The following is a 26,611-nucleotide window of genomic DNA, read 5'->3' on the forward strand; positions in this document are numbered from 1 at the left end:
GAGAGAGAGAGAGAGTGCTCTCATGCGTACACGCCTCTCGGTGTGGCGTGGTCTGCACAGGGGAGAGGGGCGGGGACAAAAGGCAGGATGTGATACAGCAGGACTCCACCACTTCCTCACAGAGCACTCCGGTGAAGCCAAAGCAGTGCAGAGAGCGCCTCCCCATGGTCGCCGGGCCACACGGCACCTGCTGCTTCTGGTAAAATTCCATTCCCACAGATAAGGAACGCCACAAGTGCAGACAGGAGACTGCAACAGAGAGGGCTGGCCGGGGGAAATCACTGGATAAGAGCTCAGGAGTCTGGAGGGTTTCCAGGAATTCCAGTCATCTTTGTTGGTAGAAAAAAAAGGCAATGCTGTGTACTGAATGCTGAAAGAGGATTCTCTCTGCCTCCCTCTGTTCACTGAAGGGCCAGCCTGACCCCGCCCATCTCCCTCTACACCAGTGATTCTCAGCCCTTTGTCACATCAAAGACCACTAGCTTAGTCCACAGAGATAACAAACTAGGATCACGACAGTCATTCCTCTACCTTCAATAATTGTGTTAACTTCTTACAAAAGACAATACATTCATTTGTGGGGACCCCCTGGAGCTTCCTCAAGGACCCCAGGTCGTCCCCAGGTTGAGAACTGATGATGTTCTTATCCAAGGGGAGGGGGAGCAGCTTTGCGGCTCAGTGTTTTACTCAAAAGACACTTCAACGGAGGGGGGGGCAGTGGCTGCTGCGATGGCATTGAACCTGTGACCTTTCAGTTACAGGAGGGTCTGTCACCTTTAGGCCACTCTGTCGCCCCTACGCTTTATGGTAGATGAGTCTGTCGCAGCCTAAACATCAACCTTTCTGCAAAACTGTGTGTGTTGCTTTTCTCTGTGTGTAGAGCAGTGGCTCTCAAGATGGGGTCCGGGGACCGCCAGGGGTCCTGGAGGGGATTCCAGGAAGTCCCCACTGAATTTCAACATTGTATTATTTACAAGAAGTTGAAAACAGAGAATGTAGAAGATTGACTGTTTTGATAATAGTTTCACTGATATCTCTGCAATACAGACAGTATAAACCCAGATCTATAACAGCACAAATATTCTCTGATTTGGGTCAAAATCTCATCAAATGGGGGTCTGAGGCTCTACACTGTAATTCCAAAACTCATAAAAGGCCTTCACGTCATTATCCATAATCCATGCACACATGCTTTCATGAAACCTAATAGATGAGGGGTGCCATTATGTAACGCATCGCACCCAACATGACATCATCCTCTCTATCTTATATTGAAAATTTGCTTTCAAGACTTATGCAGCTGCAGCCAATAGCTGTGGAAGGCCGGATGGGGGAATTGATTTGGTGTCTGTCTCCTAGCTTCATAGCTTAATAGCTTTTGAGTGCGCTCCTTAAACAGTGGCTTTTAAAAGCTTTCAGGAGGCTGTTAGCTTCAATGTTAATGTTTCCCTTTTTCTTTCCGAATACGAATGGCGCAGCTCAGGAAACTGTCTGCCGGTGTATCCGCCAGCAGCCTCTGCACATCAGTCTCAAGATGCATTATTCAACCGTACAGGAGGGGAGGGAAGTGCCTGCAGGCGCGCGCTCCAGTCTGACTGCCATTTTGCATTCACATCCACCTTTCTGAACATTTCCATCAGTGATTCTCAACCCTTTTCATGTCAAAGACCCTCATTTAGTCCACATTATGACCCCCATTTGATGAGATTGATCTCTGGCCCAAATCAGAGAATATCTTTTATTGTTTGATATGATTTTGTCCAATCCCATGACTGTCTGTGTTGTAGGTGAACTGGTATGAAGCTACAATGGATTCAAGTTCATTGGTCTGAAAAGTCACATCATAGTCCAGTTACATGCTTTAAGTTTAAAAGCTTTCCATTCATTGTCAATGGAGCCACTCCAAATGGATTTTGATTATAGTAGCCTAGCCTAGCACAGATTAGGAATTTGACTCTCTATGTTCTAAACTTTGCAGATGTTAGTAATGTCACAAAAAGAAGACGTGTGAATACATAAGCCATCCTACATTATTCATAATAACTTAATTAAAGTGTGTTTAGTGGATTTCCCCTTTTACATTAAAGGCAGCTCAAGTGGCTACCACGCAGTGACACTATTTTGGAGTAGGTCCATTCAAAACACATTACATTAATCCATATACGCATATTGCATTAGCCCACAATTTCCACACTTTCCACATGTCACTCTAACGTGCGTGGTATAATATCCCACTGGCTTTAAGGATTTTGTTTTAGCCTTGAAGCAAGAAAGTACTTGTCTGCAGTGTTGCTAAAAGGCAGCATCATTTGTCACAGTTACACAACATTATCCTGAACACACACGTTGGTCACATTCTTCCTACATAAGATGCTGATGCAATTGCATAAAGGACTTGCCTCATCTTGTAGATACATACTTCCCTTTCTTGGCTGGAGGTCGTGTTCTGCTTGGGTGCATGGATGGCATGTTTCTGCACACGTCTCCAAACAGCTTTACCATTAACTTTGCAAAGCATCCAATCAGTAACCTACCTCCAATCATCCAGCAGAAAGTAAGACATAACCATTATCATACATATTATCATCAATTGCTGCTCTACCGGGGTCACACCCTCAACTCTTTTCTTATACATTTGACACATAGGCTAACTGTCCACTGCATAAAAGGCCATTAAGCATTGCAAAAAGAGGTATGTTTAACATGATGTCCGCTTACTGAATAGCTGTCAGATTTCTATAAAGCCAAATGATTGTATAAATCTCCAGTTTCTTCAACAGCATCCTCACAAAAAACATAGTAATCAGTGTACATTTTAGAATGATATAAACAGCTAGATTACCAGTGTCTATGAATATATTATAGTGGTAGGCTACCATGAAAAATAAAAACATACCACAAATTAAAGAGGAAAAATATAAATGCAAGTTTATAGTAAGCTATATTTTACATAACATGAACAAATCACGAGTTCGAAGTAATTAGTGTCATGATAAAAACTTTATGACAAACCAAACCTACCTGGGGATGTGTGAGGATGCAGCACCATCTAGAGGCGATGTAGGTATTTTCCCCATTCTCCTGAGTCAGAGGAAATTCAACATGGCTGCCTACATGTCGACGTACGGTAGGATTATGGTGTGAAGCAAAGGGTGTGTGAAGTAATGCAGCTGCAGATCATGAGGGAGCTAAGGTAAACCAAAACAATGAAACAAACACAAACACACACACACACACACACACACACACACACACACACACACACACACACACACACACACACACACACACACACACACACACACACACACACACACACACACACACACACACACACACACACACACACACTTTTAAAACACTGAGGTGGTTGGTAACGTTACACCTAACCATAGCCCTAACAGATAACGTTCTTCTCAACCGTCTAGTGGGCAAAAGACTATTGATAGCCTACTATTGTGTTGTTATATGGTTTAAAAAACAGACACTAATACATAAAAATGCCATTTTTGGCAGAAAATCTAATCTAATTTCACTGATTTGCAGCACTTAAGGGGCAAATTCAGCCACAACAACAATTCTCGAGCTGTGAAAAGCAGTCAGTTACAAACTGCATTTTTCACTTTTCTGAAGATTAAAGTAGCTTTGATGAGGAGTCATATTGTTGTTAATAGTTTAGTTTACTTATTTCCTCTCTCTTCCTCTCTGCAGCCCCCATGGATGCAAAACAGATCATCCACTGTGCACGTCAACTGGAGAGATCACACCTGGACAGAAGCTATGGGAGTATGGCCACTCTCCTCGGTGACCTCGACAAGTCGGGCGTCACAGCGGTGCAGCTGCAGAGCACAGACATCGTCAAGGTCCTTTACCGGCTCCTAAAAACCTGCACGGACGCCGGCGTGAAACGGACCATCAAGTGCTTGTTGTCTAAATGGAAGAGACAGTACAGCCAAGAAATGGGCCTAAAATGCACAGAGGATAACAAGAGTGCGACAGTCTCTTACGGTGTTTCCGTTACAGATGGCGGTGCTGCCGGTGACACCGCCGAAAGAGTCGTGTCCGAGCAGGGAATTGGTTCGACACAGAGCCAGATGTGTGAGGGTGGGAAAGAGAGTGCGAAGGCCACCGCAGAAGTAGAAGAAGCGCACGTCGCCGCGGCTGCCGCCCTCCACGCCCTTCCAGAGGGTTCCAAACCTGCGGACGGCGCCTCTACCTCCTCAGATCCCTCACCCGTAAGGTCCACGTGCGCCCGCCTCCTCCTCTGCGCACTCTGCTCCGAGGCTCCTGATGAAGACGAAGCCGCGACGGAGCTGGCCGGACGCATCGAGCGTCACATCTACGAGCTCCACACAACCAGCTGGGTCAAATACAAGGCCTGTGTTAGGAGCAAGGTGTCCAACCTCAAGAACCCCAAAAGCGTGCACCTCCGGCAGGGCCTCCTGAGCGGCTCGCTGTGCCCCGAAGCCTTCGCCCGCATGTCGGCGGAGGAGATGGCCAGCGCCGAGCTGCGGCGGCTGAGGGAGGAGTACTCGTCCCAGGGCGTGAGCGAGCGCCAGCTGCCCCGCGGTGTGGAGGGTACGCCGACGAGGAAGATCCGCTGCAAACGATGCGAGGGGTCAGACTGCAGGGTGACGCAGGTGTCCCGGGGCACCCTCTTCCTGCCCGCCTGGGTGCGACAAGGCGGCCCCGATGAGGACGCCATGACCTTTGTGACTTGCAGCGGGTGTGGGGAGCAGTGGTACCACAGCGGCTGGGTCTGCCTCTGAAGGACTGTGCAGAATTATGTTTATTTATGAGCCAACAAATCTTTCTAGTGCTGGCATTGGCTTGCTAGAATGTGAACAACAATCTAAAAATGTCATAAATTACAAAGTACAAATAATATAATTTTTCAAATGAAAAGCTTGTGAAGCTGTCTCATTTGTGAAGTAGCTACTGTCAAGATTCATTTTCCTGCTTTACAATACGTATTGTCACATTTTTGCATTGCAAATCTGTGATACATTAAATTTCAATATATTTTTCAATATATTTGAGTTAGTCTGCTGCTCTATGGGTGGAGGGAATTCTATCATCCTTGGGCTTATAAAAAAAACCTTCAAATCCCATTGGATAAACTCAGAAACCCCTACTTCCTGAGAAGTTGACATTTTGGAGATGCGTATGAGTTCTTCCCCGCACCCAACAGCAGTGATGTCTATGTCGTATACTAAATCAAAGATAACACGATGGAGACAAAATGTCTACTTTTCCAGCCAGTCCACTGCATCAAGAGTTTGCATCTATGTTGAGGCGGGAGGAATGCACAGCAGAAACAAAAAACACACTAACACAGCACTCTGGCCGGAATATTCAGAATTCCTTATCATTCTTGGCATTCTTTAAATCCACAAGTCAAAGCCCAGAGTGGTGGAACGACCTTGCCACTCCAGTTGGGAAAAGCTGAGTCACTCCCTCTCTGTGGTGCTGGACTGAAACCTCCTCTCATCTTTTCAGCAGGCAGCTCACATCATCTTGGCTCTAACTTGCTCTCTTCTATCTCCTCCTCACTGCAGCTCTGTACTCGGCTGCTTTGCTCAGCACTTCTCTCTCTTACAGGGATATTGTAAAGTAGGGCTGGGTATCGCCACTGATTTCAAGATTCAATACGATTCTGATGCACAAGGTCCCGATTCGATTATCGTCGATATTTCAGTTACAATACCAATTTTGCTTGGATATGAAAGAGATTCTCAAAGAACTAATGCTGTAAATTGTACAAGGAACCATCTAACCTGGAGCATTATTAAAAAATATTCATGTTTACAGATGTTTACGAGATCTTGTTGCGCTAAGAACCAAAACACAAAAGTCTAACGGGGATCAAGTTTGAAGCACCCACAGGAAAAGGCTTAAAAGATTGATATATTGATTTATGAATCGATATCAGTTCCTTCAAACGAATATCAATTAAATATCGATATATAGTTTTTTTAACCCAGCCACGAAGGCCCTGACCATTACTTGTAATTGTGGAATTGAAGCATATTGCACTGTGCTAAATGCCCCTAGCCACCTACAATATCCCATTCATTTGGAGGAAAGTGACTGAGACATGTGACTCTATAGAAAACAGTGAGCATGTGAGGCAGTAATCTTCTGCCCTCCCAAACGGCCTTCGGGGTGGGTATCCCATGATCCTCTGCTCTCCTGTGTGGTCGACATGGCACAGTGAGTCATTTAGCCGCCATTGTGACATCACATAGAGGGGGACCTTGACCCTCCTGGACCTCAGCTTTTAGGAAGAACAGGATCATCTTTTAAATCTCCTTAATACACACTTACAGACACACTGTTATTTTGTTTGCCTGTGTTAATGCAGTGTTGGGCAGTAAAGTAAAGCATTACTGTAATTATATCACTTTCCCAGTAACTAGTAATGTAACTTCAAGTTACTGCATTACTTTCTCCAGCACTGGCACATCACTAAAACAAAGTGTGGCGATAGGTCTGGCTATGTGAGGCTACTGCGTTGCCAGAATGTGATTGGTTGTTTGTTTTTGTCCTAGGTAGGCAAATAAATCAAAAGTTTGCAGTTTGGCTGCTTGTTGACTCCTCTGTGAGGTTCATTATTGTTCCAATAAAGTGGAATCAGTTCTAAAAGGAGCTGGTTAAACAGGTTGTATGGCACTTTTATGGAAGGGGGGTAGCGAAAGTAATATAGTAATTTAACAAGTAACGTAACTAATTACTTTTGATACCAAGTAATAAATTAAGTAGTTTATTACTTTTTAAAGGAGTAAAATATTACACTTACTGAGTAACTTGTCCGACACTGGTTAATGCTGTCTAACCCTGTTTCCATCATGTCTGGCATTTTTATTGTTCGATAAAAAATCAAATTCACACACTCCTTCCCTCGCATTTGTATGTACGTATCCGTTACAAAACATTACACGGCTGGTAATTGACTAATACATTTTCATATGGGACTAGTGCAGTGTGCAGACATTTTTCATTCTCTTTTTATTCCTCCAGCGCCTGTGAAGTGACTGCATGTGTGTGCCTTTGAGCATTCCTTCATGGAATTTTTATTGATAAATCTAATAACTCTCTAATGCTGCCACTGTTTAATCCTATTGACTTTTATTCAATATTGAGTTATTGTACACTGAAATAAATAACATTCTAAGAAAAATGACTGGAATCTTGTAAAGGTTATACTGGGAAACCTAGTGGGAAAATGACGTGACTTACTTTATGCAATAATAAATACATATAAATAAAAGATAGGCCAGCTGCAGTAATAATTTGTACTTTCATGGCAGCATAGCCTGAGAGTCTGAGCTTTTTTAGTATGTGGAAATCTCATTTGTCTTTCTGTACTCTATGTTCAAGTTTCAGTTGCTCTTATTTTATTAATTTTTTGCCGTTATTTTCCACCTGTCGAGAATCTCCCCTGGTTTTGAGTTCAGTTCCAATGAGCTCAAGGGGACAAATTGGGGAAGTCCAAACAAAACAAAACAAAACAAAAGCCAGTAGCAGAAAGCCCCTGGTTCTCCCAGCTAAGTGCATGTTGTGAGATGTGGCTCTGTGTTGTCGGGCAGATAGCTGTATCTCACGCTGTGTAGTGTCTCCTTTCAGATGCTCCTATCTTCTGTGTTGTGTCGGCTGAACCATCTCACCCTTTCAGTCTCGGGGGTGGCCTGGCAGTCCCCCAAGTCTGCGCCCATCTCTCTCTCTCTCTCTCTCTCACACACACACACACACACACACACACACATTCACAAAACACTGCAGATCTTACGTAAGAAGCTGAAGTGGTCATACATTATTATTTTTTAATTGTAATGCCTTGGTATGCTTAATAGTATATTGTATATATTATATATACAATATTGGCAACTGTCCACCCGGCTGAAGCGTCCTTGAGCAAGACACTGAACCAGCTCCAGAGCCTGACCTTTGACCTCTCTGTGGAGGGGAGGGCAAGAGAAGAGAATTCTCTGCATTTAATATCATTCAACACCAAAACCTCCAAACCTGATTTCATCAACTCAACTACAATTCTAGGGACAAAGTGGTGCAAAGACTACTTTCTTACTTACTTACAGTACACTTTGGCCTTAGTATTCCCTAAGGCTTGCAGCGGTTCTCAACCTTTTTACATCAGGTACCACCTCAGAAATGACCCCATATGAAAGTATGAGAGGGAGGGAGCCCCACGTACCACCAGTGTGGTACCCGACCCGTACCACAGGTTGAGAACCACTGCCCTAAGGAACATAGGCCATCAATGAAAACCCTCCATCCTCTCCGGTCTTGTGCCCTTTGGTCAAGTTGTTGCCATGACAGCCCCTCAGCAGCCTTCATCTCCTACAGCAATGACTGACTAGACATTATTTCAGCAATGTGATCATAAATGATGAAGATGTAGGTCACTAGAGCTGTGGCACACCCATAGAGCAGAGCTATACTTCCAACCAGAGATACTGACCTGAGCAGGGATTGGAATAGTATGGAGGAGATGGCATGGGAAAAGATCTGTAACATTATTCTACATATTATCTTAATTTGTGTGAATTAGCCTTAGGCTAATTTAGTCCTTTGGACACCACATAGCTGTGCAAAAACAGCAGTGGTTTTTAAGGATGGGGTCTGGAGACATCTTTGATGGAGTTACAGATCATAGTTTCACTCTCTGCCTACAATAGGCTACAGATAGTCATGGGATTCTGGACAAAAGCATATCCAACAATAAAATATTCTCAGATTTCAGTTCAATAGACAAAACCTCATCAAATGGGGGTTCTGTGGCTACACTAAATTAGGGGTCCTATATGAAAAAGGTTGAGAAGCCCTGCTTTAACTAGGCCTATTAGTAGGCTACTACTTCAATCCTACATAGATGTCTGGCAAATTGCTTGATCTTTATTAAAATTAAAAGATACATTTTATTTTTTGCACAACACAGGCAGGAAAGTGACATACCCTTGTCATACCCAATTGATGCTGAACGCCCATTTGGGGATCACAATTGATCAAAAGAGGCGCTGTTACCCAAAAATTAAATGAATAAAAAAAAATCACATAAAATTGGGATTAAGCCACAAGTGAGTGTTGAGTGCAAGTTGCAACAGTGCATGCAGGCAGCAGAGCGCATGATGTGAGTAGGCGTGACAGAGCCGGGTCATATGAGCGTCATCAGCGCTCTGACGGGGCCACTGGCCAGAGCAGCGCAGTGGAGCAGCAGCAGGGATACCGGAGCCTGTGGCCACCCTCAACCAGCACGGTACCTCCCGGGATGGAGCAGAGGACTTTAACCGCTACGACCCAGCCGTGACTGAACACAAAGGTACAGCTGTGCACAACCTTTTGTCGGCGTAGCTAATATATAGCCATAATAATCCATAAGAAATGTCGTGAGGACATCGAGCGTAAACTGTCAAGTCTGGCCCCGGTGTTGTTAATGTAACGCGCCCATTATCGGACAGCTAATGTTTGTAGCGAGGCATCCATTATCGGACGCGCACCCCGGCTGATGTGCTCCTGTCCGTTTTGTATGTGGACGGACGGCGACTCAACACAAACGACACGGTGTTTAAACAAGTTGACAAATGCCCCTGCAGTTTTTTTGTAATGATACACACCATTGAAGTAGAAAGTCTATGGTCTCTGCTGCTAAGGCTAATTGGGACCGATAACGTTATAGGCGCATCATCACCCTAGCCTAGCTAAAGCTCTGATCGAGTTTGGTCGCGGTTAACTACCGTTAAGTTAAGTTCCTTGTTACACCTTGTATGAATACATGGGCTATGCTCTAGCCTATTCTACATCTTTTCAACAAAAGTTGTGGAAGTCACGAAAAGACAAATAGTACACAGCCCAGCCCCATTGTGTCCGATAATGCATACAGGGCAACAAGCGAAGCAGCTGTCATAAACATTTCGTCGCTTTTTAACGACGTGCACGCTTTTTCAAAGTGTTTTAGCAAGCTGGTTAGAAGGTGTCAACTGCTAAGTGCTGTTTTGTTGTGTTTAAAACATGGGTGTGCTTCCCCCATGTTGCTAACTTATATGAATCCTATTTGTTGATATAGCCTAAAGCCTATTTATTGGCATATTTTGTGTCGGGTGTGTCACCGGAGGAGCTGACATTTTGGATGGCATCATGGCATGGGTACATTTTAAATTTTTGTTACCTTGGCGACTTCACACACTCTTGCTCTTCAGACTGTGAATTAACATAAGGGTGGAATGTTGTCGGCTAAACTCTGTGCTTCGTTGTTCAGAGGAATTAACTGCAAATCATGGTGGTTGAACCGCACAGAGCCTCCCCCTTTAAATCTTAGCCTTCTGCTGAAGTAGGCACATGACTGTGTGTGTGTGTGTGTGTGTGTGTGTGTGTGTGTGTGTGTGTGTGTCAGTCAGTGTGTGTGTGTGTCAGTGTGTGTGTGTGTGTGTGTGTGTGTCAGTGTGTGTGTGTGTGAGATTATAGTGAATGACCACCACACAGAGAAGTGCTTCTTGCAGAACTCTGCTCCCTATAAAGGTTGATGGGTTCACATGAGGTCAGTTTGGATCTTGGGCTGAAATTCTAATGTAAAGTCATGCAAATATAACCGCTGTGATTTCACATAAATGGGCACTGTTCTCCCAAGGAGGATAATAGCCTATTACGTAACATATGGTAGATAGCGTCTTAACTTGACCTTAATTTGCTCAAGAAGTCATCTGTTCACTGCACATCTTTGAACTCTAATATAAAGTAACTTTTCGTAAAGAAGTTTGGTGAATTCTGAACCCTATTTGACTGCAGTCTGCACAGCACACCACTGTTGAAAGTTATTGCATTAGGAGCGTTATTTTCATCATGGCATATTTTACTATATTACACTGCTTAGATGGGGAGTAATCAAATATAGGTTCACCATGAAATAATATCAACTTGCACTTGCAAACAGTTGAACCTCTATAGTTGAAGTCACTTGAGATGAGATTAGGCCTGTGTTGTGTTGTGTGTGTGTGTGTGTGTGTGTGTGTGTGTGTGTTTAGCAATATGGATTCCAGTAGTTGTAATTCCAAACACATCATTACACAATATTCAGTTGTTTTCTGTATAACATGATTCATTTATTAATCTACTTCTCCCAGTGAAATCAAACTGTACTCAAATGTCCTAGGTCAGTAGAAAACCTGATATAGGCTACTTTTAGATACTTTTATTTTATTATTATTATTCCTTAAAATAAATTTTGGTACCAAAAACATCTGTGTCTTTTGTTTTTCCATGCCGAACCCCAGCTATCCAAATCAAATAGTCAGAGTGATTGATTGGTAGGGAGGCGACCCTATCTCCCCCATGCTCCAGCTCACTATCTACAATGACGGATGGGTCGATCCTGGAACGAAGCACTTTCTCACACTCCTCCTCAGAGGAGTCTGCAATGAGGGTTGAATGAATGTCATCATTAGCTTAAACGCACACTAAACTGTTAAAAGTGGAAGTGTGATGCCAGATTACATTTGCACTTAAATCCCCATTGGTTAAAGAAGTCTGGTTGCTCTAACCTTTTCCCAGGCAAATATTTGGGCTAATAGGATTGGAATTGCTCACTTCTCTTCATTCCTGAGTGGGAAATTCCTTGGATGTGTGGTGATTTGTAAAGCTAAATATTCTGTCTGTCTGTCTCTCTCCACTGCAGGTCCTTGAAAGCATGAATCGTCTGCAGAAATAAGGGTGAGAGATTATTTTCGAATGAAGTCACTGTTTTTGTTGTTTGACAAAGGGATGGACTAGTGGTCAAGCGATTGGTCCTGTGATCACTGTCCATGTGAGGCAGAACACTGAACATTGCATACATAACTAATATTGCAGATACTGTAGGAAGTTAATTAGTGGCCTGGGCTAACGAGCGGGCTGTGGCTGTTTAACTACATTAGCTACTTGACTGACTGGATACTTTCCTCGCACAAAATCCAGCCCAATCAATCAGTCTGTCATTAAAAGCCTCTGGAGGCAGCCATATCATATTTGATATCAAAAAGATACTCTGAATGTTACATTGAATATCTCTGGAGCCCTATGACTGATTCACTTACTGGTTTTTCCTCTGACAGCTAAGGGCTGCACCGTTAGTAGGAGGGCTCCGGTGTGATTGCAGCCCTTTCAGAAGCTTTGTAATCCAGCCTTCAACTACAATGTCCTTTGTCAAGACCTATTGGGTGGGGAAAAAATGAAAGGACTTCTTTGTGAAAAATGTAAATTGTTTTTCATGTTTGCAAGTTATAATGTTGATCTCCCCCCATGATCACTAAGGGCCCTATCTTCGCAAAAGCGCTAATTTAGCGTTTGCGCTCGTTTAACGCCGTGCGCAATGCAAATTGGGGGCGTACACAAGTGCATGGCTGTTATAATTGTACTGGACATAGGCATGCCACATGCCAAACAAAGTGTTTCAGCGCTAAAATGTGGGGATAGATGGCATTATCCTATCGTCAGCAGCACGCAATTACTTTGCGCTAAGAGCTTTGAAAAGCACCTCTTAGGCGCTAAAATACTCGCTGCGCTTGAACGCACCATAATCTCCGCGCTGCGCAGCGCAGAAATGTCATTGCGCACGGACGTGCCACGCCAGGACATCAAATTCTGCTGCTAAAATTGGGTAACCAGCAGATTATTCGGTGAGGCAATCAACTCTATAATTCACCCAGAAACATTTATCACATCGCAAGGAGGGGTTATGGTAAATGAATTGAGAAAACTTGTACATTGTAGCCTACTTGCAATAGGCTATTCACCTTCACCTGCTATCCCATAAACCATAGAGAGTCGTTGGCACCACAGCCGATCTGTCACAAGCTCTCTCCATCTCTTTCTGTCCCCAGCACGAGTCGGCAGCTCAATGTTTCACCGAGTTTTAATTGAGTCCACTGTAAATCCTCCAATCTTTTCTTTTGTCTCTGCCGTTTACCCGCTGCAAAAAGTTTCTATTGTCCCACACCAGTCAACAAAATAATCAGAATTGCATCAAAACACAGATGTTTTTAACAGGTATATGATGTGATGGTGTCGTTATGAGATCGGTATAATATATACAGTCAATAGGCCTGCTACACCTATCCAAATTACACATGGGGAGAATTAGAGCATGCCTCACGCAAACTGTATTACAGGGACTGCAAGACGGGAATCTGGTTTAATTGATGTAACGCCCAGGCATTGCCAGGCCACACCTGGCCCAAATCCCGTTTGCGCTGTGCATGAATGATTTGGCACGCATCTAATCTGCGCTTGTGCCCGTTGTTGTGATGAGTTATGCTCCCACGCAAGTAATTGCATCCCCACCATATTTTGGGGCTGTTTTAACTTAAAAACAGGGAGGTCACGTCTACCCAAACAATTATATCATTTTTAAACAGTTGTTTCTGTATAAATCATTACAATATGCTCCCGTGAGGTGGGGATGCATTTAGCTGCTGCCGGGCGGGGGTGCAAAACTCGGCATAACACCTGGAAGGTGGCTGCAATCTTCCCTGCTTTAAGGCATGCGCAAACAGGTGCGCAAGCGCAAATAGGGAATATCGCCTGTACCAAGATAGGGCCCTAAGACTTGGGACAACAATTTTCAATTGCCATTAACCTTCGTTATTATTGTTATGTGAGTTCTGATTTTAATACATTTCTTTGAGATTCACTTTCTGCTTTGTTTTTTCTATTGTCTTTATGGTCATATAACAATTTATACATTCATGTGACATCATTGCACCATACACATTATGATAATCAATCAATCAAACCTTTATTGACAGACACTTAGTCCATAGATGTCACATACACAATTACAAAGGACACAAAGCACGTAAGAGCACAATAAAAGAAAAAAACATTATAAAAAAGAATCATACCAGAATTTCCACATAAACTATGTGACTGGTATCTCACAGTGCTTAGCCCAGGATCAGTGAGCAACTTAATAATAACATTCTGAGACACGTTCAATCGACAGATGAATCTGTACCTCAGATTTCTCAGGAGCGCCTTGAAAGTGGCCACCCCCGCCTTACAGAACAGGTCACTAGCACTGCTCCACCTGGGCTTTTTCAGCAAGATGCGCATGCAGTCGTTATAGGCAACCTGAAGTTTATGGATGCTCGCCTTCTTAAACTTTACCCACAAGTCCAGGTTGTCCTGGAAAAGAAAGAAAGATGTATATCACTTGATTGTTACATTACAGGGTTGAGGTTATAGAGGCATTATTACACAAGGAGACCAGATGGATCAAAAATAGGAAAAAATGGCTTAGACGCCGGGTTAAGTGACAAGTTTAGATATTATAAGGTGATTGAGCAAGACACAGAAAATGGCACTTTCAAATGTGAAAGATAAAGTCAATGTTAACTCATTCTCTGCCAGGGTCATTTCGGTCTGTGTGCTCCGAGTGCCAGGATTTTGAGCATATTTCCTGATCTTCCAGGACCCACAGAATATTCTGTGCTAGGAATAAAATTACACAACATATCTCACAATAAAGCAGAGACTCTCTTCTTACCCCTTGTAAAAAACTGAAACTCTACCATGTTTCCTTGTTTAGTTACAAGCAGTGGAAGTTAGCTTGTTTTCACTAAAAATGCCCTCCTTGGGAGAGAAATAGGAGAAAAAGAGGTTTTTAGTGAAGGACACCGTTTCAAGCAGAACTCTCTTTTGAGCCTTTTATTTTTTGCCTCAGTGACACATCAGACATATACAGTATTTGTTTTCCCAAATAAATAAAAAAAAATAAAAAATAAGAGAATGTATTTGAGGGAGCTGTGTCGGTCCATCCCGCCCAGTGAGCGGCTACAGAGAGAGAGAGAGAGAGAGAGAGAGAGTCTGGCACCTGGGGTTTCTTGACAGATGAGGCTTGGCCGCAGCCTTCTTGCTACAGTATTGTCAGTAAAATGGAAGAACCTCAGAATAAGTTGGAACCTATTTCGAGACATGGTCTTTCCGAAATAGGTGGTGTAGGACTACACACAGGACTGGGACTAGGACTGGACTGCGCCTCCATCGACTCAGAGTCTGAAAACACAAAATATCAAAGTATGATAAATATGTGCACAAAATCAAATAAATAATTTACTTTTACAGTTGCCATGTGGATTTTTAGCTTAGCTTGATAAAAGCATAAACAAATGGAACGAACCCTTATGTGGTCACACTCACACACTCTCTCTCTCTCTCTCACACACACACACAGGAATAACGAGTGCTGTAACGTTACCTGCTGTCACGTTACCTCTCATAACTAACGTTAGCACAGAAGATCACACAATAGCTACGTTAGTGCTGTAAACTGTTTATGTGACACAGACGGCTGTGTGTGATCATTTCATCTCAAACGCGATACAAAAAATAGGCTACTTTTTACCATCGTCATCGCTCTCTCCAAGTGGCACCCATTTCTCCTCCTCCGATTCATCTGTGTCAGACGGATCAGAACGCTGTGAAGGGGAGCCTTCGTCGCGCTGGCGCTCCGTCGTGGAGCAACAACAAAAACGCCGGCGTCTTCCTCGCCATCGTCGCCATCCGAGAACTCTGGGTCGGACTCTGTTTCGACCACAGGCTCCACCCATAAATACTAAACTAGCGGGTTCCTTTTATCAGTTTGACTTGAAACAATGTCACAGGCTGGGAAAGTGTCTGATGTAATGTAAACAATCAAAACATGAAAGTAAGTCCGAGTACGTCCTTGGCACAGAACGCCATTGTTAAAAGTACGTCCGGGTACGTCCTTGGCAGAGAATGAGTTAAATAAAATAAAGGAATACCCATTACCCAGGCACTAAATCTCGCTCAAAGCCTGGAAAAATATATAATTAAAAAATGGAAACCCTGTATAGGAACCCTGCCAATCATCTATCATCATCATTAGGGGTGCACCGATCGATCGGCACGCAATCTGTATCGGCCGATTTGGACCTCAAATATGTGATCTGCTGTTTCCGATATTCCTTTAATGTTGCCGATCGCATAGCCGATCATGCTGCACGTGAGAAACATGAGGCAGCCCATTTTCATGTCTTCAATGTCCATCGTTTAACTTTCATATTGTGCTCTAACGTTTATATCATTGTGTTGCAAAGCACACGCTTTGCTTTCGTCAGCCGTACTTTCCATACTATAAGGCGCACCCAGCAGCTAAATTGAATGATTGTTACATATATAAGCCGCACTGGACTATAAGCCGCAGGTGTTTTAATGTTTAAAACTGGTCAGGAGGAGGCGTAGCGCCTGCCTGTAACAGAGATCTCCGTGTCTTATCAGCGGAGACCGTTTTGAGTCCGATGAACAAATCAATCAAAAACACTTCACTACGTCCAACATAGGCTACAAGATTCGTTTAATTCCATTGAATTTGGCAGCGCGGACGAAACATGGGTGGAACGAAACATGCAAATTACATGTTTTGCATCCTCATCGTGTAACACAGCCAGTTCTCCATCTTTTGAAGCATGATGTTAGATTACAACGAGCTAGTTGTGTGGCTTAGCCTTCCAAAATGTTGCCGTTAAGTTTTTAGAATGTAATACATAGAATTGGGAACGTTACATTCAATTTCATTCAGACTGTTTCTGGCTCAATCGCCGGCATTTTTCCCCCGGAGCGAGGGAGGGTGGGAGGAGGGAGGGTGTTTTACAGTAGTGGCTGATAGAGCGTAGTGGCACAGTGCTCCAAGCAGGTCGCGAGGCACATTTTTTGCAACATCATCCAATCAGGGTCTTGCTCTCGTTCTGTCTCTCGTACCAAAATCCATAGATTTAGGAGGTCCCCACACCCCTTGCGTCTTTGAATCACACACATCAGCTGGTGATTAGAGCAGACTCAGCAGAGAGAAGTTACCTCCAGTCCTCCCACCTACCGAGGCATTTGCATGCTGTTAAGTCTGTGTTTGATCCATATTTGCGTGTATCCTCCTAACGTTAATAACTCCGGTTAGCTTTAGCCGCTTTAGCTTAATCGATAAAATAGTTAACTTGGGTCGAAGTTATTTTTCTTGTGTAACAAGGAAATCCCGGAAAATTGAGTATTTTTGTTGAGTGAACTGAACTGCATTGAACTGGTAACATGGAAATCCCGAAGTGGAATGAGTTTTGTTCTTTTATAAACTGAACTGAGGGAACTGGACTGAACTACTAGCCAAAAAATCATGTTGGCGGTTTCCTTTAGCCTACAAAATATAAAATATTGATGTAGAAAAAAAAAATGCTGCACTTTCAATTTGATGCATGAAATGTAGGCCTATATGTAAAATGGAAACTGTTCTATAATAGACTGCTATAGCTGCTTACAAAATAAATAAATAAATATATATATATATATATCGGTGATCGGTAATCGGTGATCGGTCGATGATCGGTTGGGCAGATATTTCTCATAGGTGATCGGCAATCGGTGATCGGTGGCAAAAAACGTGATCGGTGCACCCCTAATCATCATCATTGCCTAAAGGCCCAATTATACTCAATTTTCATACGAAAATAAATGCGTCCGTTTCAAATGGTGTAATCAATCATCACTGCCCACATACTTCCATGCGTCTTTCACGTTGGTATCATGTTAAGCAATACATCCACCAGTGGGCAGTAGAGAGTCAAATGTGTGAGTGTGTGTGGTTCTGCTCCATTTCATGCATATCCGAAGCTTTCAGAGGACGGACAGAAATACGCACGAAATGAATGCAGAGTACGGACAGAAGGCTATGTCCGTCTCTGTCTCGTGTTAGTCACGAGTTGTGGGCGTTGTCTGGTAGTCGCAATTTGTGACATTATCCGTGATGTCATAAATCAGTGACTTGTGGTGTCATCAGTGATGTCACCAGTGATGAGTGCTAGTATTCTGATATTTGTCGCTGCGAAGAAAAATCTGACCTAGTTAGTTAGTTAGTTATTTTTATTGACACAAATAGTTAAAGGGGCCATATTATGCATTTCTTAATTTTGTATCATATGTTGTTACAATCTTGGATGGTCATATTAAACATGGGCTAAGCTTCAAATAAATAGGTGAAAGTGTTTTAATGTTACCCCCATGAACCCCCCCCTTCCTCACATGAAGTCTGGTAGACGAGAGCACATGGATTTGTGCGAGAACATAGTTCTAGTGACGTCATGTTACCATGGTGATGACAAGCCTAGCCCGGGCCGGCAATGCGCGCGCGCCATAGCCTTCACCCGTCCCCCCTGCCCCTCCCTTCCCTGTTCTGACTGCTCCAGTACACTGCCGAATTGTCAACCTAACCCGCGTCACCAGGCGCTCTCCAACCTGGCTGTCTACAACAGTAGTCTCATGGAATAACGGATTTCAGACCGCAAAAACAAGGAGATGACTTGGAAGTGAGCCAGGATGTAGGACTGAAGTGGTAAGTTCTGAAAATATGTGTCTCATTCCAGCATCGGTTGTACCTAGCAGCTAGGAAGCGCTAACGTTACTTACCGCCGGCTGGGTAACGTTAGCACTTGCTATTAGCCTAGCAGCACAGCTGCCTGTCATAGACATGAACAACCGATGAATGACGAAGGCACACATTTTCAGAACTTGTAACGTTAGTCCAACTTGCTGACTTCTCCAAGTCCTCATTTTGGTTTGGTCCGTGTAGCCTTTGCTAGGAGAGGCACACTATAGAGTCACAAGCATTTGGGAAGTTAGCTAACTAGCTACATTAGCTGTTGTGTTGTGGCTTGAATGTGACTACAATAGTTTGAAGCTTCCCGGGCAGGGCGGGGAGCTGTAAGACAATTATATAAACGAGCAAGGGATTGTCAAAACGAATTTGACCATCGATAACAAACGTGACTTGGGCGTAACAAGCAAGGCTATCAATTGATATATCAACATCCTCCTAGCTATCTACAGCTCCGCTCGGCCCGGGCTGTGCCGGGACATTTCCTTCGGCAGCTGGCCGAGCAGGGCATCACGTACCGCGGCCAAACACAAAAACTCCTCGCACTGCCCTCCTGGAGTATTTTCCGGAGGGTGGGGGTTCAGGGACAGGACCTAAAACAGAGCGTTTCAGACAGAGGCTGAACTGAAGGGGGCAGTGAGAGCCAGTACAAGATAAACAATGAGTTTTTTCAACTATGATGCAATAAGTTACTCTACTGGAGGCCAACAATAATATAATAATACATTATATTAGCAAAATATGGGCCCTTTAAAACATTTGGGTCCAAACATTTAAAAAACACATGAATATGATAAACCCATAAGTAAAAGTAATAAAAAGTAATTCAGTACAATTTACAGCACAAAGTAATACCTACTATCACTCCATAGAAGCTTGCTGGTGCTCTAATAGCTCAAGGCAAGCATGTATCATCACTAGACTAGGGTTCTTTTATTAGTGTTGATGAATAGTGAGCTCAGTTCAGTGGAGTCATGTCCGTATTTTACACGAATGTCGTATTTTACACGAATTGACAGGGCACACCAATATGTGTTCTTCATTTTGGATGCCAGTCTTACAAGAACACACCCGTTGTTCTGGTGGTGTACGACTCATGTACGACTACATAGCAGGGACAGGTATCTGCGTAAATCATATTGAAGTTGAACACCAGACAAAATCTTCAAAACAAATCAAGGTCTGGAAAAAGTATGGAAGTTTTTAATTGAAAATCTGTAGGAACCCTGATATAGACCAACAATAAGTTGAAACGGTACACAAGCAAAGCCAATAAGGTTTGTGTTGTGGATCTTATTATTCTGTTGAGTTCTCAAAGATGTTTGCTCCCCAGGTTGTGCTTCCCACATTGTTGGTGTCCTCATGGCGTCCAAGTCGTCTCTGCTGAAGGTGATCCTCCTGGGCGACGGCGGCGTGGGCAAGTCGTCGCTCATGAACCGCTACGTCACCAACAAGTTCGACTCGCACCTGTTCCACACCATCGGCGTTGAGTTCCTCAACAAGGAGCTGGAGGTGGACGGCCGCGCTGTCACCCTGCAGATCTGGGACACGGCAGGTAGGGATGAAACAATTACCGGCTTAATGATAAATCCTGATAAAATTCCTGACGGTTAGTATTACCGCTTCAAATTAAAATTTTCAGTAAAACCGTGTAAGTTTGATTACCATACTTATCGCTACTGCAGTTTATTAAAGGAACTTTGCTTCCGCCAAAGAAATAGTCCATTTCCTTCTTGCCAGTGGGGCATTGCAGTTAACCTAAGACAGATTTGCTAACCAGCGTTGCTTGGACATGCTGCTACATGTAAAACACCAGTCGGGTAGAAACAACAACATAATGTTACCTGGATTCGTCTGTTTCTAATGAAGAAAGCAATAGTATCCAAAAGAGAGGTGTTTGGTTGGCTACCTTCCCATTTTAACAGACTGTTGCTAGCTAACTTTTTTGCCATAGGTAGGGTGTGCGGATTGATATGACTGACTGATGTGGCCTCTGTGCATGGGGCCGGTCTGATACACCTAGCAGTAGCAGCGGTCTGTTATACAGAAATAACAGACTGCTGATTAACCAATCAGAATTGAGTATTCAACAAAGCTGTGTAATAAAATCATGATATGAAATTGTCATACCGTTTCATGTCTTAACGGCAGGCCAGGAGCGCTTCCGCAGCCTGCGCACGCCCTTCTACCGCGGCTCGGACTGCTGCCTGCTCACCTTCAGCGTGGACGACGGCCAAAGCTTCCGCAACCTGGCCAACTGGAAGAAGGAGTTCAGCTACTACGCCGACGTCAAGGACCCCGACAGCTTCCCCTTTGTGGTGCTGGGCAACAAACTGGACGTGCCCGAGCGCCAGGTGTCGGGAGAGGACGCGCGCCAGTGGTGCCGCGAGAACGGAGGTCACCCGTACTTCGAGACGAGCGCCAAGGATGCCACCAACGTAGCCGCAGCCTTTGAGGAGGCGGTGCGGCGTGTGCTGGCGTCGGACGACCGAGGCGAGCACCTTATCCCGACCAACACGGTAGACCTGCACCGGAAGAGCCAGTCCAACGCCTCCTGCTGCTGAACTGCGATGCTGCGCTGTGGACTAAATGCCGTCTGGCTCTGATGCGTCTGCCGTTGCCTCACGTGGGCCCGGCTGTGGTTTGTGACTGCTGAAAGAGGAACTGGTGTTTTTGTTCCGCACTGGTTTGGAACTCGTACCCTCGGATTGACTCTCACTCACACACACACACACACACACACACACACACACACACACACACACACACACACACACACACACACACACACACACACACACACACACACACACACACACACACACACACACACACACACACACACACAATGTTCGACCGATACAAACTGATACTCAAGATTTCTTTTTAAATTTGATTATTATCTTCCAAACAATTACAAGTAATTAGTGTTGATCACATTTTGTTCTTGTCAGGGTGAAACAGACATGGGACACTAAAACTCTCCCCCTACAAATTCAATGGTAGGGGAATTCTCTTGGATACATCAGGCCTTTAAATGAAATGAATTTATAAAAACACTTAAACAAATTAAATAAAAATGTTCAAAGAAAATAAAGCCATTGCAGGTTTTATATATATATTTTTTAATGTAGCTATGGTCATCATATCAGAGGTGGACAACTACGGACTACTAGTGGTTCTCAAAGTGGGGTGCGGGGGCCACCAGGGGTCCTTGAGGGGGTCCCCAGCAAGTTGATAAATAAATTGTTAAATTTCATCATTATTTCATTTACAAGAAGATGGATATGTAGAAGAATGACTGTTTTGATCATAGTTTCACTGTTATCTACATTACAGATAGTTGTGGAATTCTGGTCAAAATCATATCTTAATAAATATTCACAGATTTGAATCAGAGACAAAATCTCACAAAGTCGGGCTCCGTGCCTCTAATGTGACCTAAATTAGGGGTCCTTGATATGAAAAAGGTTGAGAAGCACTGGACTACATGACTAACCAATAGCTGATATTTACAAGGCCTACATCAGCCTGATATATGTAACGCTACGCACACACACACACACAAACACACACACACAAGAAGTTAACATGGGCGTGAATAGCCCACACAAAAAGCTGTCAGATTCCAGTTTACAAAGATGACAGCTACTCTAATGCCCTCCTCCCTCTAAGAGTCAGACTACTATCGTACTATGCTAATCAGACCTTGTAGTTGTACCAAGTAATGACTCATTTTATTATGATTATGACCCCAATAATGACCCATGAGTCAGTTGTGTGCCTGAATTGAGAAAGACCAAGAGCTTTTAATAGGTGAGCTGCAAACGCCCCAAAGCCAGTTGACCTCCGTATACGAGGGATCAGCCGAGCAGTAAACCGCATCATGGTGGAAACGGCAAGGGAACCCTATGGAGCGAGCCTTGAGTGCTCACTCTAGCCCCAGCAGTGTGGTGTCAAATGTAAAAACTGCGACAGTTCACACAACTTTAACATGACGTGCATATTATACATCAAACTCTTGAGCTACTTCTGCTCTCACTCAGAATGTCAAAATATAAGCGACGTCATGTATAGTTTTTGAGATATTAACGTTTGTTTGGCACAACTCATACTATTAACTGCTGCGGTTCCGTGTGTTTTGCGGTGATTTGTTGTGACGTTACGCTGATCCCTCGTATTGTTGCATTTGCTGTTGAATTAGTTTATATGTTTGACGTACGATTCAAACTTGACTGTAATTGCACTGCAGCCTATAATGGCTAAAGTCTACATGATCTTCAGAAGCACTGATTCTTCATATGACTCCTCCCTCCCCCCCACCCTCCAGTTTATAAAAACAGAAACAGAGGAAAGAAAACAGTCTTGTGTTATGTTTTATGTGTTAATAGATGAAAGGAAAATCTTACTTCTTAGGTTAGCATGCCTTCACTTTTCTGAATAATATTTGGTATATAATATTGTGGCACAAATGTCAAGCTCAATCAACGGTTGATGCATGTCAAATCTTCAACAGCAGTACCCAGTTTGTCCACCTGGTGGCATCCATACTGTGTGTGTATAAACTGCTTCAAAGAACAACGCCCAGTTTGTGCCTGCAGCCTTAACAGTAGATGCAGGTTTATACAGGGACTGTCAGTGATATTGATATCAGAAATATAATTCACATATTGCAGAGGCAAAGTAGGCTGAATGATTAACTTCAGCATTAAATACGGGTTAATTTTCCTAAGTGGTGTCCACTGCAATTTGTAGTAGTTGTGAACATTAACAGTCCAGTGCAAGGACGCTCAATTTCATGGTATAATTTGACAAAGGACGTGTGAATGTTAAGTTCCCCAAATTATAACTGTCAACACTGTGGAAATTTGACTAATGCTATTTGAAAATCTCCCTCTGGTTTTTGACAGAATCAATTTAGAATTCTACACCCAGGTTTCAATAAAGCTTGCACTGGATCTTTAAATACAAAAACCAAAACCTGAAACACTTTAGAGACCAAAACACAAGAACGAGGCAGCAGACAACGGTGTCACGATAATAAAAAATATCGGTTTTACTAGAGAAGGTTACAAAAATCATCACTATATAGGAGTCATAGAACTATTTCCAACTTAAAAAATTAAACCATAATGAAACACCTACAGGGACTACAATGCCATCAAAGTACATGTACAATGGAGTTTTTCCTTTTAAAAAAGTGGTGTGGAGAGCGGGGAGGGGAGAGTGGGAGAGTGGTGTGGAGAGCGGGGAGGGGAGAGTGGGGCAAACACCGCCTACCATAGTTGTCAGTACAATTGACTACACATCACCTGAAAAACTGTCTCCTTCATGCAAATAACCAGGAAACAACACCACCCTGACTGACACGCATCATCTTAGAGGAAATTGAAGTTTGCCTACATCAACCTGGCGGCAAAAACCACGTATATCAAACATAACACACATGGCAATATAGTCCTTTTTTTATACAGAATAGACAGCTGCACACATGGACAATACTGACATGCTTATCTCATGAAAGTTCAAAAAGTTGTCATCTTCAGTGTTTTTGCGGGTAAACCTAGACTGTATATACATCTGGAAGTCATGACAGCTCCTCAAAAGTGAAGGCAAAACATCTCCATCGCCCCCCTTGTGCCCTGCCGCCTCAGTGAAAACAACAATGCTAACTAGCTAGCAAGCTAACGGCAGAAACCTACACGCTAACTCGTTGGTACACAGTAAATTGTATTGTTGGAAACTATTTTCCAAGGGCACTGCCGCTAAGCGCCGCCCATCGCAATCCCACTATGGAGACCTGCGGCGCCAGACTCCTCGGACGGAAGGGAGAGGAGGCTGGCCAGCAAGACTAGTGGCTAGCCAACAGGTTCAAACAGGGCTCCCTGCTGGTTACTGTAACCGCCTCCCTTGCCCCCGCCTTGGAGGAGGCACTGCTGCTGCTAGACTGGCTCGAATCGCCGGTTAAGTTTTTGCAAAAAAACAACTTGGTTGGGTTTAGGCAAGTAAAATAACGGTTGATGGGGCGTGACAAATCAGTGTATTTTGATGCCCTGGGAGTGAGACTGGCTGCAGTATAGGTCTTAAATCCTGCCCCCTCCATGTTAGCAGATAGGACGTGAGATATCAGATACATTTTCCCAAAGATGGTTTCTGTCATTTAGCTAGTTCTGATCACACTGATGTATGTTCAAGTGCAAATTTTTCTGATAAGTTTGTTTTAAAATAGTTATTTAACGACATAAAAGGGCTGATTGACAGCTGTGACAGCCACTCTCAAACCTCCGTCAGATGGCAGCACGGCCGAGGGGGCTCAGCCCGACTCTACTGTGCAGACTCCGATTGCAAATTACATCATCACACAAGCAAGATGGCAGCTTGCTGAAACTAGATATTTTGACTTCATTTTTGCATACCGGTAGGAAGGACGCCTCGTCCATATTTATATACAGTCAATGGTAAACTAACCAGTGATGATCGATATATAGAATATAGTTCATGATTATTAAACAATATCTGATTATAAAATTAATGTATGAAAATTCCTGACTTGTTTTATTTATATAGTGTAAACATCCAAAACAGTCTCTGTGGCTCATATGACAGGCATGAGAGAGAAGAAAACAAAAAATAAAAAGTGACTTCCTCGACTTTTGCGTCGAGGAGTCACTCGTTTGGCTGGCCGTCATAAAGTAAGCACAAACAAAAGTTCCATAAACGTATTAATTTTACTGAATCACAAGAAGAACTCAGCTGCCTAAAAACGGATAAAACGTTAAAATCAATCTTTTTTTCCCCACATTTTAAAATGTATACGTCTCAAGCACCCCAACGAATTATTATCATATCATGACTGCACCGTAATCCCTCTCACGACATATCATTTAAGATGTTACATTTACAATTATTATATCAAATGCAAAACTACTTAGTTGAATGCTAGACACATATCCCAAAGGGTACATTTACATATTTGTGGAAAAATAAAAAGAGCATGGCAAAGAAAACATTGACCGTGTCCCCCCAACCCCCTTTGTTTCGGGAGAGGTGTTGTCTTTGTCTTTTTAAGGGGTGATTTGTCTATTTACAAGTGGACTTCATTCACGAAAAAGGGTGAAAGTTTAGAAAAACGAGAGAGAGAGAGAGAAGAGGGCGTTTTTTATTCAACATGGCAGTATACGGATTCTGATTCAGTAAGGGAGAGTGTTTCTATGGTCTGGCTTTGGAACAGAACTGGCTAAAATCAGAATAATCATTTGGCTTGATACCTGAGGTGTATGTGTGTGTGTCGCATGAGAAGATCAGACCAATCTATCCTCGATCTCTGCCGCTGTTCACGCCGCTGGTGATGAGTGAAGCGAAAAACCGGAAAGGTCTTTTTGAAGCTCTCGGCCACACCTCCGGTCTCAAAAAGTGTCAACTGTTAGAATCACGGCGAATAACCCTTGAGATATCATACTACCGAAAACAAGCGTGAATTCGCAATAGCTGCGACCAGATATGCGAATTTCCGAAATGCAGGATGACAGGGGCGGCCCACCCCACTACTCTGCCTCTGGCACCTTGCATTTCGAAATTCACCACCGCCCCCCTTTTAGCCGATTGGCATGAACGCAAACACACACCTTCACATACACACACTTGACCTCCATGACAAATTTCAGCTTCCTAGGGCGGAAACTGTGACCGCTAAAGGGTGCTGAACTTTTTGTGGACCATCCAGAGCGACCTAGAGCTGCTGGTCACATCTAAAAAAAATGTTAGGTAATTTGACAAGAAGGAGTTCTTGTGTGTGTGTTTTGAAGGGACTTTTTCCATTCTCCCCTTTGTGTTTTGTTTCCTTAAAATAGTGCAACAACGTATCGAGCATTACTAATAAAAAGTACCAAAGAGGATGGAGAGGAACCGTAAAAAGGAGAAAAAACAATGAGCGCAGAAAAAAGAAGAGAAAAGATCATAGTAGTACCTGGCATACTTTGTGAAGGAGTATTAAAAAAAAAAAAAAACATTCGTACACATTCGCACAATATATTCATATATATATATGCATATAAAACACCAAAAGAAAACGGAGGTTAGTTGCTGCCTGGCTTCCCTGGTTGAGGGGTATAGCAGACAGTGAGCGAGTGGTTTTGTTTAGGCTGTTAGGAGCTGTGGTGGAGCGAGCTGGCTGCTGGCTCAGGGGGG

At 43.4% G+C, this 26,611-nt stretch overlaps 2 protein-coding genes across 2 annotated transcripts; both read left to right on the forward strand.

The window, feature by feature from the left end:
- The first annotated feature begins 3,124 nt into the window (after positions 1-3,124).
- tceanc (transcription elongation factor A N-terminal and central domain containing) lies at positions 3,125-5,388 on the forward strand. The gene is made up of 2 exons (XM_083632857.1): positions 3,125-3,193; positions 3,712-5,388. The coding sequence occupies exon 2, from the start codon at positions 3,717-3,719 to the stop codon at positions 4,767-4,769; it is 1,053 nt and encodes a 350-aa protein (XP_083488983.1). The 5' UTR covers positions 3,125-3,193; positions 3,712-3,716; the 3' UTR covers positions 4,770-5,388.
- Positions 5,389-9,213: 3,825 nt separating this feature from the next.
- LOC310773411 (ras-related protein Rab-9A-like) lies at positions 9,214-22,746 on the forward strand. Its single transcript, XM_083633287.1, has 4 exons — positions 9,214-9,337; positions 11,687-11,721; positions 19,758-19,979; positions 20,576-22,746. The coding sequence occupies exons 3-4, from the start codon at positions 19,787-19,789 to the stop codon at positions 20,986-20,988; spliced, it is 606 nt and encodes a 201-aa protein (XP_083489413.1). The 5' UTR covers positions 9,214-9,337; positions 11,687-11,721; positions 19,758-19,786; the 3' UTR covers positions 20,989-22,746.
- The last annotated feature ends 3,865 nt before the right edge of the window (positions 22,747-26,611 follow it).

This window comes from Poromitra crassiceps (genome assembly GCF_964638095.1).
Source record: "Poromitra crassiceps genome assembly, chromosome: 3".
Taxonomy (NCBI): Eukaryota; Metazoa; Chordata; class Actinopteri; order Beryciformes; family Melamphaidae; genus Poromitra; species Poromitra crassiceps.

Excerpts from the sequence above, each read along its gene's own strand:
- LOC310773411 (XM_083633287.1), top strand. The coding sequence starts at position 19,787 with ATGGCGTCCAAGTCGTCTCTGCTGAAGGTGATCCTCCTGGGCGACGGC. Across the intron at positions 19,980-20,575 it reads GCAGATCTGGGACACGGCAG|GCCAGGAGCGCTTCCGCAGC; the intron begins GTAGGGATGAAA and ends TCTTAACGGCAG.
- tceanc (XM_083632857.1), top strand. The coding sequence starts at position 3,717 with ATGGATGCAAAACAGATCATCCACTGTGCACGTCAACTGGAGAGATCA.